Source organism: Macaca thibetana, chromosome 1 (genome assembly GCF_024542745.1).
Source record: "Macaca thibetana thibetana isolate TM-01 chromosome 1, ASM2454274v1, whole genome shotgun sequence".
In the NCBI taxonomy this organism is placed as follows: domain Eukaryota; kingdom Metazoa; phylum Chordata; class Mammalia; order Primates; family Cercopithecidae; genus Macaca; species Macaca thibetana.
The window spans coordinates 106,354,067-106,371,740 of NC_065578.1; the positions used below are offsets into that span (position 1 = coordinate 106,354,067).

The following is a 17,674-nucleotide window of genomic DNA, read 5'->3' on the forward strand; positions in this document are numbered from 1 at the left end:
TGTTCAACCATGAGGGTCTTGAAGCGAGTTTTTCTCCCATCTACTTGGCTTTCCCTGTTGCTTGCTCCCTTTATATATACGGGGGGGGGGGGGGGAAGCCGATTTCTGTTTGGTTTTGAGAGGCTTGCAGATTTCTGAGATCAGAGCGTTTTCCCTGTTGCAATAGTCAGTCTTTCTAATGAAAGTCTCCCTATCTTATCTAAGTTCGGATTCGTTTCTGTTTGACGTTAATGTGTAGCTAAGAGTGATCCCAGGTGAGTCTGAGCCCACCTTGGTGGGGAATGAAGCCTAGAGCATCGGAGCATTTGTCTTTCTCTGAGAAAAGGCAAGGAAGCCTGAAATGCACAGCTCTCCCTTGAACTTCAACTTTCTAAAGGGGAATGAATTTCTAAAGGAGGAGGCTCCAGTCTAGGGCTGTAGGGGCCTCTGGGCAAAGGAAGTGCTGGTTGAAAAACACCATTGTGATCACTTCTAGCGGCGAAGGGTGTGTTTGGGAACGGTTTGGGGAGGGGACAGAAGAGAGAGGGTTGGGATGGACGGCAGCAGAAGTAGGAGGTACACGAGGAGTTACTGGTAACGGCGCTTCAGTGGAGGAGCCGGGGGGATGGGAAGCAGGGGGAGGGGGGCCCTGTTGCCTCAGCGCTCAGAGGTCGTGGAGCGGCAGCAGGGGCAGCCGGAGCAGCAGCAACAACAGCAACAGCGAGCGGGACGGAGTTAGGACCGCTCGGAGCGCACAGGTCTCGAGGTAGTATAAGGTTTGCTATCCTTCCACTTGCTGGCAGTTGCAGAAGAAGATCTGCTTTTTAAGTGAAACGTACATGCCACCCCTCCAAGGGCTGCGGCTTCCCCGGGCTTGCTTCTTTGCCGCTCCCCTTTCCGGCTCTAGCGCTCACTCTTTAATTGGCACTGGCCCCTAAGTTTGCCGGGAGCTCGCTGCCCGCTCGGAGCAGGGTCCCGGCCGGGCGCCGCGGGCGGGGGCGGGGAGCCCGGGAGCCGCAATCCAGAAGCGTCGTGGGCCATGTATATTTCATCAAACGGACTTTGGGTGCGTCGCGTCTCGCAGCCATCAGCGCTATGTGCAGTGACATTTCTGACTTGAGTGGAGGAATGCGCGAAGGAAGCCCGGGCGAAATTGGTACTAGAGGATCTTCTTGGCGCCAATGCTAATTGTCCTGATTTATGCCCCTTCTGACTAAGCTCAACGTCTTCATCTGAAATAAAATGAAAGCGGTGCCAAGCGGCATAGAACCGCCTGGCCGCTGGTTCTGATCCCCGGGAACCAGAAAATCGTCCTGCGGCTTGAAAAAAAAAAAAAAAAAAGAAAGAAAGAAAGAAAGAAAAAAAAAGAAATAGAAATAGAAAAAAGAAAAAATATCCCTCAGTAAAAGTTTAAGGCGAGAAGTGTCAGAAGCAGCGGCGCGAGGAGGCGCGGAGGAGAGCCGGCGAGCAGCGGACTGGGCTGGCACGACCTCCGAAGGCTGCAATCTCATTATTAATATCACTATATTTTTGGAGGGAGAGGCACCTTTCTCATCCTCTCTTCCTCTCCGCCCACCCTTACTCCCTCCCCCTCATCTACCTGTCAAAGTCACTGATCTTTTGCATTTCGGAAGAGGACGTCAACGGGAAGGAATTCCCCCTCTGGGTGCCGGCTCCAAGAGGGGGCGACGTGCAGGAGGCTCCCCCCGGGGGTGGAGGCGAAGGTAATTAAGCGGCGGGGAGTGGCGGGCCGGCGCTGGGTTCTCGGTTCTCGGGGTCCTCTCCCGCCGGCGGCCGGGCGCGATCGGGATCCCCGGGCTGCGGCGGTGGCGGCGGCTCGGGTCCTTACGCCCACCCCTCCCGCTCCGCCCGCTCCCTCCCCGGGAGGAGGCTCCGCGGGAGCTGCCGCCGCCCGCCCGTGCGCCGCCCGCGGGCTCCGCTGCTGCGGCCGCCGCCCGAGGCGGACCAGGCTGGCTGGGCAGGGCAGGGCCGCCGCCCCGCGCCGTCGGCTCGGCTCCCGCCCGGCGCAAGGGCAAACGAGCCACACGGTAAGTGCCCGCAGCTCGCCTCTCCTACTGCGACCCGCGCCTCTCGCCCATGCCCCTCTCCCCCGGGTTTCCCCATCCCCCTCCGCCCCCCCCCCCACCCGCTGCGATCCACAGGCGGGAGGGAAGGCTCCGGGTGGGCGAGGAACTTTGTAAAGCGCCCCGAGGAGGCAGCGCGCGGAGCCCTGCGCGCACACACACTGGCACACGCTCACACCCACACACAAGTCTTTCCCGGGGTGCGCCCCGGGCGGGTGATGCGTCCGCCTGTTATGTCCCGAGCCCAGGCGCGGGGTCTGAGCCTCCTTCCGCGGACTGACAGGCGCCCGGCGCTCGCTCTCTCTCACGCACACCTGGCCACACACATCGCTCAGGAGGATTGTCGTTATTTTTTCTTTCTTTCGCCAATTATATTTGTTTGGGGAAAAGCAAAACAAAAAGAAAAAAAAACAAAAACAAACAAACAAAAAAAACACTTGCCCTATTGCCGGCCTTGGGGATCTGGTGGCCACACCGAGGGCTTTTGAAGTCCCTTCTTTCAATCTCCTTTATTGGTGCGAGATTAAAGCATTACTATCCCATGTTGTGCAGCTGGGGAGAAAGGGAAATTGAAAGAGGGAGACTTGGTGTAGGGATGCTGTTTGGAATATTCTCTCATATTCTTTACTGGCATCATATTAATCGGTTGATGGATTCGGCTAGGGACATTGAATTGCTCTCCTGTATGGATCTGTGGATATCTATATATAATACAAATAATACCGAATATTATTGGGCCTAAAATAACCAATTAAGTGATTCATACAAGGAAAAACTTAGATATAAAAAGAAACTGCGCCCTCTGCTGTTAATTTTAGTACCCTCTCCCGGGGACTTTTTTTTTTTTTTTCCTTCAGGAATCCACTTAAGAGTAGGCTGTCATCTTACAGGGCAAGGGAAGAAAATTCCTAGCGGGGATTTTAAAGCAACTTTACTTGGAAAAGTCGCAGGTTGAGCTCCTATAGTTGCATCAGGTACAGATTTCCAGTGAGTAGAGGGTCCTCCTCTCTCCCCTCTTCTTTTTATACAGGGAATAATGGAGCCACTCCTCATAAGAAATTGTCAATCTTTGGAATGGAAAATTCTGAGTAAGATTCAGAACTCCACTAAACATATGGTGAATCTGGCAGTAGATTTGCTCTAGAAATAAGGCCCTGTTTTATGACTGAAAATACTAAAAGTTGTTTTATCTTACAGAAGTGAAAAGAAAAAAAACCCAGAAAGATCTTCCATTAAAGTCATTTATTCAGATACGCTTAATAGTTAAGCTTGTTGGAAAGTTTTACAAAAAAATTTTTTTTTCAGGCGAGGCTTTTCTGTTTTGTTTGTACCTTGAGGAGGATCTCTAGTGAGGGAATTAGCAATTCCACATTTCATTAAGTATTTTGGACTGTGTCACTTTGAATGCCTTACCCGCCTCCCTTTCTCTTTGGCAAAGGAAAAGCAGCTCAGTAACTCTCCAAGATTCTTTTTGAAGATAAGCAACTTTCAGTTTTTCATTAAGATAGAATTTGGATCTCTGCATGTGGATCAACATGCAAGGAAAATGTGCATCTAGTATTTCACATGTAATGTTGTTCCAGGGATATATTTTCTTTTCTGGATTGCCATGAAATGAGATACATTTCACCACTGAAGACCACCATGAAGGCATTCAGGATTCTATGTACTGAAATATTAATTTGGTGATATTTCCTATTGTGGAAATTAAGAGGGATAATCTTAAAACTTTTGTATGGAAACAGTTTATTTGAACATGAAGCTGGTTTCCTATTAGTATTTTTGTTTTGTCAGCTTTCACTGGGTGTATGTGTTAAAATGATTCAGGTTAGCCTTTTTAGGAGGAGGCAAATGTATTTTGCAGTTTCCTTTTGTATATTTGCAAGTGGTGCAAATACCTGTCTTTGCTTCCATTATTATTCTGAAACATATCAGGTAATTTGTTTAAAAAGTTAAATCATTACACATTTATTTGATAGGTTTTCTAAGTGTCATAAAAATTTGGAGAGTTTTAGTTACAAAGGCATCAAGTCACTTGGAAAAAAGAAAATTGGATTCAACTTTGAAAACCAATTATATGTTAACATTGAAATATATGTGTGTGAATTATATTGCATAAGAGATTATATTAGTAAAGTCTTAGGTTAGTATGAGATTTAGCATACTTTAAAAAAAAAATTTTATTTGCAGAATCCAAAGTTCTGTTTCAAAACTTCAGGTGGGTGTAGATTTTCTCATATATGCATTTGAGACCTTAGATCTCTGAACTTCCCTGCATTAGAATTAAATATTTGTTTTTCATGTGGTAATTAAACTCCAGATTTCTTCTAGGCTTAACTGATTCTGAAATAGTTTTGGGTATTATCCCATCCTCAATCATCCTGCAAAACATGTACTATCTAATTTCTCGAATCAGTCTTCTCTCAATGAAAATAGAGATCTTTCAAATACCAAGGTGTGTTATTTAGGTTTATTAAGAATCTCATGATAGACAGTTACTCATAATACCCAATCAAGTGTGAGTAAGGTATGCCAATGATGTTGCAGTACATGTTAAATTCCTTATATTTTGAGAGACAGTTAACAAAAGGATAGAAGCGTATGTTTTCCATTAAGATGACTAGAAAATGCTTTCTTCAGAACAAATAAGTGCAAAGAGCATTGAATACATGTTAAAATATCTTGTGTAATAAATTTCATTATGACTGCTGGAAGCTGCTAATTTTGATAGGTTATAATTTTGTATATCTTTATCTTTTTATATTTTCACTCAATGATCTATATAGTCAATTTTCCTTTTGTTTCTTCCCATTCAGAAAATGCATATTTATAAAATTCTTAATGTCTATGAGGAATGAGTCAATAGTTATGTATTTCAAGTACCCTTGAAAAGCTGAATATTTATGAAAGAAATAGCCTACTACCACCATTCCCACCTGCTAGTGAGGTTATATAATAAAATGAATGCTGAAAACCAGCTAGATTAGGAGATTTACTGATAATATCTTCCTCTCAGTTGATGAAATTGGCAATTGCTTTGGAATATAATTGCATAAAATATTAATCACTATTAATTCCATGTAATATTGTGGGAGGCTTTTTTTCTGATGAGAGAAAGGGCCTGCGAAAATGGCTTCTGCAAAATTAATCCAAGGTGGAAGGGAATTAGCTGCAGAATCCTGGACAAATACATGTTCTATGTGTGCAAAGGCATTTTATAGCCCATTTTAGTCGTGATCAATAATATCTATCAAATTGAGGGCCATGACATAATTTTATCTTTTTTCATTGGTTCTGCAAATTTATAGACCGGAGGTCTATGGGGTACTCACAACCTATTAATGGGTATTTTTTATCAAAGAGGACTTCTCAGTACTTTAGTTCCCAAGTAGAGGTGATAGCATTATTTGATTACAGTGAGCTCCCAAGGTTTGCAAAGTGAAGAGGTAGAACTGGAGCTGCCCAGAGCTCTTCCGAATCTGTTCTTATTTAGGTGATATGGACACCTGAGACAAACTCAAAGGCCACGTCACTTCACAATTAGTTCAGTTATGGGCCAGAAGGGACAGGTTTAGTATGTTAAGTCCCCAAATACGTTATTCATTGTCCTTCTCATAATTGGTTTCCCTAGCTATTTGCTGTGATGACCTAGCTTTTAGAAGCTATTGATAATTTTAACCTGTTTGAAAGCACAGCAGATAGACAAGTGCCATTAAATAGTGGAGGTTAAGGTGTAAATAATATTCTATTTTTACATCATTGCAGTTTCTTTGAAAAATCTGTAATTATACTTTAATAACAAATTCCTGATTTTCAGAGGCTGCTTTTCCATTGTGTGTCATGGAAGTTCATAGATTTAATTTCTTACTAATTTGAAGTTAAGAGGATTTCTTTTGAAGTGTATGTGACACTGAAAAGTAAGAAAACCCTGAAATGCAGGATACATAATGATAGTACAAATATAAAAATTAGAATGAAATCAAATAATTATGTTAAATAACAGCTTAGTGTCCCTCTGCTCCTGATCTGTAATATGCCATGGTCAATATCTTTTTCTGTGTCAATGGGAGCTCATTAAATGTAAACTCTACAGACTAACCGAGCCATGCCATATTAGTGCTTGCCAAAGCTTGACATTTTTAATACATTAATAATATGTCTGTAATGTAATGGAAAACTATTAATCACAACTGGTTATGTGCCAGAAATTTAAGCTATAATTGGCTGCTTCTTGTCAAGAATGTCTGTTGCACAGTCCTGCAACTGCCTAATATTCAAATATCTTGCACTCCTCTGCATTTTTCCTTGTCAGTTCTCTAAATTCGATCAATGGTGTAGTCCATAATTCTGTGTAATGACCATCATTATAATTCTGGTATACTTTAATGAGAATTCGTTATATTGGGATTGCTGTTCTGTCAGGAGATAGCAAAGAGTTCATGTACATTTCCTTAGTGTTCAAATGTATGGTCACCCTTTATTTTGTGGTTGCAGTAATGCAAAATGTGGTTGAGGACAGAGTAACCGAGAATAAATGGATGAGGAGAATATCATTTGTTGGTTAAAAAAGAAAGTGAAGACTAATCTCCAGGAAGCACTCAAATATATTTAAAGTGGTATTTTCAAACTAATATTAAAAATAAACACACAATGCTCACTCCATTCAAACTCAAAACAGTCAATTCCAGGTCTTCAAGATTATATCATTCTTGATAAATAAATTATTATGTATTTGAAACTAAGAATTAAAGTTAATAATTTCTGACCTAGTAGATTTTACACTGCTTCAGTTATAATACCTACATCCCCCCGCCCCTTGGAAAGTATTTGTTTCCTCTTATAAAAACTAGTAAACACAGTTGAAAAAGTCATCTCAAAAATGTAAATTTGCATCACTTTAACACCTTCTCAGATTATTAATTGTCAAATTGTTGGATGTGTCTGAAAATATCAACTTAAAATTACTAATGAATCTGAAAAAAAGCAGAAGGCTGTAGTAGCCACAACACATGCTTCTCTGATTTTTTTTCTTTTTAGCTTAAGATTTCAAAATGTGCTTTACACAGTATAGTCTCTAGGTTACAAGGAAGAGGCCGATTCAAATCTGTAGTTTATACATGTTTAGACAAACTACTAATTATTGCTTCATAGGAACTCAAATATTCAACACTTTTTCTAATAGCAAATATCACAAATTGCAGCTGTATGATAACATTTTATGAATTGAATATAATGAAAATTGCACTTGCATCCATAAAGCAATTATTATAAATTACTTTGCTATGGAAACACAATTCAACCATCTGTTGGCATTTCATAGTCTCTGTGGCTTAGTTCATTTTAAGATGGTACATTATTTAAATATAATGAATTCCCTTTATAAGATTGTTTGAAGATAGTGAACTTCCATATTTCAACCGTTTAATGTGAATTGAAGGGTCTATAATAGAATTTTCTAAAATTGTAGGCTTTTTTTGTCCTTTTTGCATTGCTTAAAATCAGTTAACTTTTAGACTATAAATATAAATAATCTAATTAAGAAAATGTATTTTTTAATACCTGGTTTCCAAATGTTAGCATTTGTTTAGATTTTGATAGTGATCTCTAAATAGAAAAGTGGCCACTTAAACTCACCAATGACTTGTAGCCATAGTTATGTAGGGTGCATTATCAGTTAACCAAAAGTGCTTTTACACAGTAATTTTTATTTTCTCTTAGAATTAGTGCCATATTATTCTGCTTCATGGCCTGTTAACTCACCCTCGGCTATTTTTATATGTGCATTTTAAATTGTGCATTTTACTACAGAGCTTTTAGTTTTAAAGCAGCTTACAATATTTGCCTTTGGGACAAATTCTCTTCTGTTGCAAAAAGTAACGGCAAATGCACATGTAATGGCTATAAAAAGATGTAAAAATATAGAAAATTCTTATGAAAGGAAATTTTGCTCCTTTGGTTTTATTTTTGAATGTTTTTTTAGAGAGCCAAGTTATCTTTATTACTAAATGCAACTAAACAAAATATGCTAAATTCTTCAAATATAATGAGCAAATCCACAGGGACAGGCTTATGCTACCAATGCTGATTTTCACTCCAGCAAACAAAAGCTAAGAAATGTACAAGGAATTTGGAGATTTTTAGGGTCTCTTTGTCAAGAGACAAAAGGGATATAAGTTGTTGTCGTATCTTTGTCATCATTATAAAAGCGCTCATTTACCCCATTGTTCTCTTGGAAGATTTTCTAGCACTGCAGTGTATGAGAAATGTTCAAATCTAGCTGCTTGCTCTCAGTTTTGTCAAGATGGAAATGTAATTTTTGAAGTGAAAACCTGTAACTCACACACACGTGTCTGTCTTTGTTATGGAAGAGTTAAATCCTTCATATCGAAATTCTCCCCAATGTGAATGATTTCCATGGTTTGCTCATTCCAGCAAAACAGCTGAGTAAAGGTTATCCGTATTACACCAATTTGCTTTATATTGCATCAGACCTCCAAAATGTCAACATATTGTACGTTTCGTAATACATTGATTCTGGGACAATAACTCTTACTCTTATTGTTTCTAAAAGGGTGTTGGTGCCAGAAGAAAAGAATGATTGATGGGAAACAGACACCGGGCTATGGACACTCATCCTTTTGCTTCAGATACTGATATCTCAGCCTGCCTGAGCGTCCCTTGTGAGCTGTGAACATTGAGGATCACTCAGGGTTATCGGATGTACAACGGGAGAGCCATCACTTTGCTAAATTATTATCTGCAGTTGGACATATTTTACAAAAACCAAACTAGACCTGAGTCTAATAGATATGTTCTAGGACAAAGAAAAAGCTACAAGTTGTTAACGCCTAACACACAAGTATGTTAGGCTTCCACCAAAGTCCTCAATATACCTGAATACGCACAGTATCTTAACTCTTCATTTTTGGTTTTGGGATCTGCTTTGAGGTCCCATCCTCATTTTTTAAAAGAATACACAGACCTACCTACCCATATACATACATACATATATGTACATATATGTAAACTAGACAAAGATCGCAGATCATAAAGCAAGCTCTGCTTTAGTTTCCAAGAAGATTACAAAGAATTTAGAGATGTATTTGTCAAGATTCCTGTCGATTCATGCCCTTTGGGTTACAGTGTCCTCAGTGATGCAGCCCTACCCTTTGGTTTGGGGACATTATGATCTGTGTAAGACTCAGATTTACACAGAAGAAGGGAAAGTTTGGGATTACATGGCCTGCCAGCCGGAATCCACGGACATGACAAAATATCTGAAAGTGAAACTCGATCCTCCGGATATTACCTGTGGAGACCCTCCTGAGACATTCTGTGCAATGGTGAGGTAACCCTTTTACATCAAATATTTCATATAAATAGAGTCTAATCGCATATACATACAGATGTGGTGAGTGTGAAGACAATTCATGCAATAAGTTGAATCTGCAGGTGGCAGATTTGTGTTAAAAGGCTAGTTTCTTTCTCAGTGGAGGCTTACCCTGCCTGGAATTACAATTTGCACACTGTGATTGATGCCCTGGAAGGAACTTACTTTCTGCTTCCCTGAAAACCAATAGTTTCACTGAGGCAGATATACTATCGCATATATTATAAAAGAAAAAGTCCAGTTGAAGGTTAAATTTTAGATTGGAGGTTAGAAATATGATTAGGTCATATCTGTCATGTTAAGGATAAAATGCATTGGCAAACCAACTTTAAAAACACAAATGTTTCTTCACATATGTGTATAAAGCCAGTCCCAAATTCTGTAGTTCAAGGAGAGACTAGATCTCATAATTATCTTCATCAGGAGGCGGCTATGATTTGGGAGTCCTTGGTTAGGAGATCAGCAAGAAAAAAAATAGAGGAGAGAGGGACTAAAGCCTTGTGAGAGGTTTTTCCAGAAAAATCTTATTTGCCAACTCCCCTTATTGTCAAGGTCATAGTTTTCTATGTATATTTTAAAGATGACTTTTGGAACATAGAAAACTTACTTGCTGAAAAGCAAGGGCTCAGCATGTATAAATTCAGATACTTTTTTTTTGATAAGCAAAGTTACAGAATTCATTTTTCTCATGGCTTATATAAGTCTTTTTTTTCCTGCATAGAAAGTTAAATACCATGTGAAAAGGTAATATTAGGGTAACACATTGAATTTTTATGAAAGACATAGCTGACAATATTTCTATAAGTATTAGTAAAGAGGCTGGTGGTTAAAATGGTATACATTAATGTGCTAAAGAGTTAAGATGGTGAGTTTATTTGGTTTATGGTTTTTTTTTCTTTTTGTTATAGGTGGTTTTTATTTCACACAAGAACTGTGATCCCATTTTTCTCCACATAACAGATATAATTGTATGGCAGATTTTAATAGTAATCTTACCTGACTATATTATTTTGAACCTGGCCTGGCATTTTCAGGATAGTGATACTATTAATCAAAGTAGCATCTGTTCACAGTCCCCAGTGAGTTAAATTAGCATAAGATCATCTTAGACCTAGCAGCATAAAAAAGGTTTTGTAACAGGAAACAATTTTGAGCAATAAAGAGTGTTTTCACCTTAAAGCTAAGGGCTTGCCATTTTTCAGAAGTGCCTTTGGGGACTGGTTTGAATTATAGTCCAAACCTGATTTTGTGGAGAGTGAGAAAAAGCACTTGGCTATTAGGTGTCACTGTGACTAAAGTGCCCTGAAAGACTAAATATTTCAAAGAGAGGACCCATCTCTCTGGGAACAGGTATGTGCTGTGCAAAGAAGTTGCATTTTGGAAAGCAGAGACTTCCAGAGAAGGAGTTTATTCAAACACATTAGCAAAATCATAATAAATCTGTAAAGGAGCAGAGACATTTGTGGAGGCTTTCTGTGAGGTCTTTAATAATTTCTCATAAAAGGTCAACTATAAGAGCTCATTATTGATGTGGATTGAAATTGCTGTTTGGGTGATAGGTTGTGTAGTCTTCTACTCCTTATAGCAGAGGATGAGTTCCGGGCCAAGTCTGCATATTACTGAGAACACTCTAGCTCTATGTATTGGTTTACATGACACTTGTAACAACATGTTCCTTCTGGAATTGTTTAATAATTTCCAGATCTAAGTAAAATAGCAAATTTCCTTTCCCAGGGTGCTGTTTTCCCTCTCACAAGCCCTGTGTGATGTTTTCAAGGTGTGATCTGTGGGTGCAGCTTCCCTGATCTCAGTCTCTGGCCAGAGCATGCTTGTTCAGCACTCCTCCTATCTGTCATGTTGAAGGGTTTACTTGGTGTCTTCAGCTTGCCTCTTTCTCCCATCATGAGTGCAAAGGGCATGTTACAGATCTTCCCATGTCTGTCTTTCAAAGGGACATGGTCTAAGGTATTTAAACGAGTCAATTCCTCTCAGTCCACTGGCTAAGTGATGTTAGAGACCAAATGGGAAAAAAGAATTAAAATATCCCTCAGCTTTCTCAAGTGCAGTAACGTGTATACTTTGTATGATCACATGAAACTCTGCAGGACAGTCTTTAAAACGCTGCATCTTAGAGTGACGCAGATATTTCGAAGCCCTGGGGGATGTAAACTTGTCATTGGACAGAATGGTTTTCCAAGGGAGAATGTAAGATTTGTGAAATGTTGCCTATCAATGCTTAATTTGTATTCCTTAATATGCATATGATTGGCATAACAAATTTAATAATCTATCCTTTAAATATACACCTTGGGACTATTTGTATGCATATTATATACCACGTCAATGGTAATGGCCTAATATAGCAACTCTTCCTCTCTGCAGTTTTGGATGTTCCATAAAACTCTTTAGTGTGAGGATTCCTGACACAAGGTTGGGAAACTGTCTCAGGATGCTGTCCTATCAAACCTGTTTAGGTACTCCGTAGCCCAGGGTGTAATGGGGATCCATAAAGTCATTTGTGTTATGACTTATGTGTTCTCCCTTCCTTGACACTTGCATCCATACCTGCTCCCTCAGAGTCGTTATGGCCTATTATATCAGGGGAGCTGCCACATGAATACAGCCACTGGTTAGCCCCTATATGTAAAGGTTTGCTGCAAAATTGTTCCAGTAATCACTTGTTCAGCTAGTGACACTCCTATTAGCTGTGGCTATAGCTGTTCTGAGCACCAAGGGAACATGTGCTGAGAAAATACCTATAATTCCTCAGGCCGATTTTTTTAATATAAAGTTGAAGTTCATTGGCATTGCATTAAGAGTCCGTGTTGCTGCTTTTTTCATTGACTTCATCATTATATGCCAGTGACTATCCATTAATGTTGCATTTATTTTAATATAGAGTAAAATGTCGGGAAAAAAAGGAGCATATGGATTCCATTTAACAATAGATCTCTGCTTATTAACCTGGATGGCATAGTTAATAAATCTTCAATGTGAAGTACTTTAAAATTGTTCTGTATTAATTGTACCAGTATTTATAAACATTAGTTTTTCAGGAGAGCACTGCCATTTCTATTAATCATAGTGGATAAGGAAGATAAATGTGTGTATGTATATATATATGTGTGTGTGTGTATGTATATACACATATACATATACATATATATACACAAATTGTGTATATTTAAAAACATACATTTTCTTTTTAAGTTGATGTATTCCTTTTGAGTTGATGATGGCTAAAGACAATCTCTGTTTTCATCAATGGGGAAGAATCTGAAGGGAAGGCGGGGGTTAACCCTCTTTTTTAGGCTGGGAGAACACATTTGAATAGATCCTATCTTTTCAGCCACATTGAAAGCTTCAGGTGGCAGAGCTTTGTCAGGAAACACAGATCATTTAGTCACTACAATTTGTTTCAATTTGCATAAAGAGCAGAGAGGATGATCTGAACCTGTGTGTAAAGCTGAAGTGACAACACAAAGCTATGACTTTTTCTTTGTGTTTAGACAAAGTTAGCTGTCATATCTTGCGTACACCCCAGTGGCTTAAAAATGGCAAAATTATCTGCAATTATCTCTAGCCTGCAGCTAATTTTCTGGATAAGTTAAACAGATGCTTTGAAAAGGAGCCTACAGACGGAAGAACTCATGTGCGTTTGTACAATTTATGGTGCAGAAGTGCTGATGACTGTAGAAATGGAAGCCCTTGAGTGCTGCTATGGATTTCAGAGCCAATCAAAACTAAATTAGGAAACAAAGATTATTAAAAAGTCTTCTGTGCATGTAATTTTGGCATAATATTATGAGGTGGACATTAAATGTTTCCCTTGGAGACGTTCAGCATCATTAATGCAGCATGCCTTTAATTACAAGTAGACTCATATTACTAAAAAATTGGAGAAAATAAAGTACTCTGAGGTATAGTTAGCAATAACCTCATTATGTTTACTGAAATAATTAAAAGAAAAGGTATAATTTTTCTAAATAAAATGTCAGAATGTGAAATGAAAATGGATTTTCCTTAGGAAATTTACTAATGCGTGCCTGTGCTCTCGATAGGCATTTATTTAAGGACCTTAACAGATCTATTAATGATCATTCCATATTGTGCTATTTCTAGATAGACTTCTATTATGAAAAAAAAAAACTTTAATTATTGTAAGCATTGTGGGGAGAGCATATTTCATTATGTTCCAATGGAATTTACAGAAGTGGTAGAAAGTCTTTGTGTTTTGTGGTTTCAAAGGAACCCCGAGAGATGAGTGACTGGTAACTCGTAGTCTCAGGGCTATCTATAACTTCAAGTTCTGATTTACCTTTGGCTCAGGTTGCCATCTGGTGGCTATCAGGTGGCCCTTGAGAAATTAATTTGATAAACTCTGTTACATTTTCAATGACAATTACTATCAATTTTCCAAAAACTGGAAATGACATTGACTTATATAATAATCAAATAATCTTAAAAATACACTCTGTTCACATGAAACATAATTCAGTAAATGAATGAAGTTTTAATAACAGTGACACCTTTCATTTGAACTGACTTATCCCTTAATTATGCCAAAATGGAATTTTTTAAAACCTTCAGTTCTTTCATTATTAACACTTCATTGTTATTAGTTCATTATTTAGACTTATTTCTTAGAAAAGTTTAACTCATGTTTGGAATGAATTAAGTTCCAAGGAAATCAGTCTTTCTGATATACCACTATATCAAGTATTTCCTTTCTGAGGAGTGTACAATAGCTCCTTATGATCTATTGCATCATGTCTAAAGTACTCTACCTGTTTTTTGAATTTGGGAGCATATAGCCTATTGCCCACTACTTCTCATCAGGACTCTATAGCATCTCCAGGGGACTATGACTGGCAATCTGATTGGAAGGGGACAACTGGATTTGAGTTGAAACTGCCTTGGCATAGCATGCATGGCTTGTTGGGGAGGTCTTAGAAAGGAGCTGATGAAGATTATGGCAAAGGCAACAAAACCTAAAACCACCTCATGTCATTTATTGTCCCAGATAGTGTGCGTAAGTGCTCTTTGTTGAGCTAAAGCCTCACAAATGTTACTGCAAACCATCGTGTGCAGAGTGAAGTGAGCAGAGCATTCAGCACATGTGAAACCTAGTGGTGGTGGAGATAACCAAAGTCAAATAGCATATGTTCGTTGCAGCCAATGGAAGTCCCGAGCAAAAATAATACAAAGTAGTGTTTATTCAGAGGGTAGAAGAATAGAGAAATAAGATCAGCACTCAGAATTTAAAGGTGAAATATTATTTTGCAACATGTCAAAGGGCCACTTGGAAAATACTATCTGGTAGCCAAATGCCTAATATTAAACAGTGCCAGAAAAGGAGAAAAAAAGGCTGGGTTGGCCAAGTGTGGTGCCTCACACCTGTAATCCCGGCACTTTGAGAGGCTGAAGTAGGTGCATCTCTTGAGTCTAAGAGTTCAAGACCAGCCTGGACAACAGAAAGAAACCCCATCTCTACAAAAGTTAGCCAGACATGGTGACATGCACCTGTAGTCCCAGCTACTTGGGAGGCTGAAGTGGGGGGATCTCTTGAGCCCAGGAGGTCAAGGCTGCAGTGAGCCAAGATCACGCCACTGCACAACAGCCTAGGCAACAGAGCAAGACCCTGTCTCAAAAAATCAAAAACAAAAACAAACAAACAAAAAAACTGGGTGGAGCAGATGGTGGCACAGTGTTTTAATGACTGCCTGGTGGCCTGGTTAATGGTGGCCTGGTTAACTTCTTATATCTGGCAGATACGGCCAGGATGGAAGAGGAACAACACAATAAAGAACCTGATATATATATCAGGTTGAAATATCTATATCTATATCTATCTATCTATACATATATATTTCAAATATGCATATATAGTTATTAATTTAAGAGATACCAGAATATGTTGAGTAAAACAAATATGGCTTATCTACCTGGAACTCCAATTTCACATTAAGATTAGGGGAAACATTTAACCGAATGCAGAGATGCAAGATTTTTAAAGGTGAAATATGAGACCTCAAAATAGTGACTGCTTTGCAGTGGAATACTGAAGTTACTTCCTTTGTCCCCCAGGAGATAACCTTGTCTGATTTTAGTCTACAGGATCATCACTTGCAAAGTGTGAGAAGTATTGTTCTAAAACATGAGTCTCTCTGGACTGTTTTGAAGTACAATGGACATATTCCCCAGAATTTTGGAAGGCTTGCTCTGCTTTTCTTTGATTTTGTTTTGTTTTGTTTTGTGTTTAACATGGGCTTTAGGATGGTTTCTTGATCCTCTGATTTTGAGGACTAGTGTTATCACCATGAAGCCCTTTACCTCATGTCATCTCTTGTCTCTAGGAGGACAAGCAGAAGACATTCCTTTTGTTTAGCATAGTCCGTGCTCTTCTCCACTTACTCTGATGCCACCTATCTTTCAATGTCTAGCTCAAGTTAATTTCAGGTCATATAATTCTCTTGACTTTTTAACTCTTGTTAAATCTATCTATCTATCTATGTAATATGTATATATCTCTATATCTAGAGAGACATATATAGTAGCCAGCACTGCCTGTGTACTCAACTGTATTCCACCATTTAACACCTCATTAGATCTTATTGATTTATACACCCACATACACATTTTCTTCGTATGTTTACTGTATTCTGACTCTTTAAGTGGGTCATTACTCTTTAAGTGGGATGATATGTGAGAGAGCCGCCACACTTGCTAATGCATAGTAGGAATTCACTAAAGACTGTATATTATATTGTTTTTTATTTCTCATAGCATTTAACATACTCCTAGGCAGCAAATACATGATAACATGGTTCTAGCTAATTAATTGATTTGAATATTGTAAAGTCATGCACCACATAATAATGTTTTGGTAAATGAGGGACTGTTTATACTACAGAGGTCTCATGAAATTAAAATGCTGTATTTTTACTGTACTTTTTCTATGTTTAGGTAGATTTGGGTTCACGAATACTTAACATCATGTTATAGTTGCCTATAGTATTCAGTATAGTGACATGCTGTACAGGCTTGTAGTCTAGGAGCAATAGGCTACACCATATAGCCTATGTGTGTGTAGCAGGGTACATCATCTAGATGTGTGTAAGTACACTCTATGATGTTCACACAATGAGATCACCTAATGACACATTTCTCAAAATGTATCCCTGTCATAAAGTGACACATGCCTGTATTTGATTACCATAATGTTTTCTATTTCTTGAACACATTTATCATAAATCTAGTGTTTTACTCTGTAAATTAAGAGGCAATTAGCAAAATTTAGCTACCGTACTTGGGCAGCTTATGCTGCTCTCAAAAAAGAAATTGTAGAGGCAAAATCTACTCTGAACTCACATACTGAAATCTCTCTTTCTCTAGACTATATATGAGATTTATTTTTTCTATTTCTAATGAAATATAGGAGGTTTGGTGTGTGAGGAAATAAGAATCTGTTGAGATAAAGAAGACTGTCCTGATTTATGTCCAGCACAGCATTATAACCAATGGAAAAAAGAATGAAAATAACATCAAGATATCAAAGTGAAAAGGCCATTAAATAAAATATTGTATAGCCACATAATAGAATATGTATAGCTGTTAAAGTAATATTTCTGAAGGATATACAATGACAAAAATAAACGTGGAAAACATAGTAGTAATTTTTTTAAAGAATGATATGGCAAAATGATTTCAATGCTGTGTGTTTTTAGGATGTTGAGCTCATTGTATTGTATTTAATTGAGGCTAAAAAGGTAGGGCTGCACTCCTGTGTGGTCCAGGGATGGAACTGCCGTTGAATGTATACTCCGTGTCAGTCATGGGCAAAGAGTTGTCAGGGAACTTAGGCAGGTCCCTCTCTCTGGTCATTGGTCTCTTTTGTCTGTGCTTCTGGAGGAAGAAGGAAGATAGCCTTGACCACACGGTATTAAGCGAAGTCAGGAGATCTCTTTGGAAGCAATAAGCTGAAGATGAGTAAATTACACCTTGTAAACTATACCTGTGGCTTTAAAATTTGCTTTAAATCGATCCACAGTGAGAAATAGATTTTATGTTGGAACACAGTAAACACACACTTACCCCATACACAGCCAAAACAAAAGCTTCACAAAACGGAACTTACACTTTCTATGTGTTATGGCCTCTGATATTTTTTCTTCCATTATATTCTTTTCTCTTACTTAACAACTAATTGGAAATTATATAC

The 17,674-nt window shown here is 38.7% G+C and overlaps 1 protein-coding gene across 5 annotated transcripts in view; it reads left to right on the forward strand.

The window, feature by feature from the left end:
* Positions 1-363: 363 nt before the first annotated feature.
* NTNG1 (netrin G1) overlaps positions 364-17,674 on the forward strand; it is a 356,671-nt gene continuing 339,360 nt past the window's right edge. For 3 of the 5 annotated variants that reach the window (XM_050778859.1, XM_050778835.1, XM_050778842.1), the window contains exons 1-2: positions 364-1,703; positions 8,635-9,406. In XM_050778859.1, the coding sequence (XP_050634816.1) occupies positions 9,161-9,406 (246 nt within the window). In that variant the 5' untranslated portion in view covers positions 364-1,703; positions 8,635-9,160. Of the gene's footprint in view, positions 1,704-1,726; positions 2,028-8,634; positions 9,407-17,674 lie in introns of those variants that run through there. The other 2 variants (XM_050778825.1, XM_050778851.1) reach the window with 1 other exon arrangement.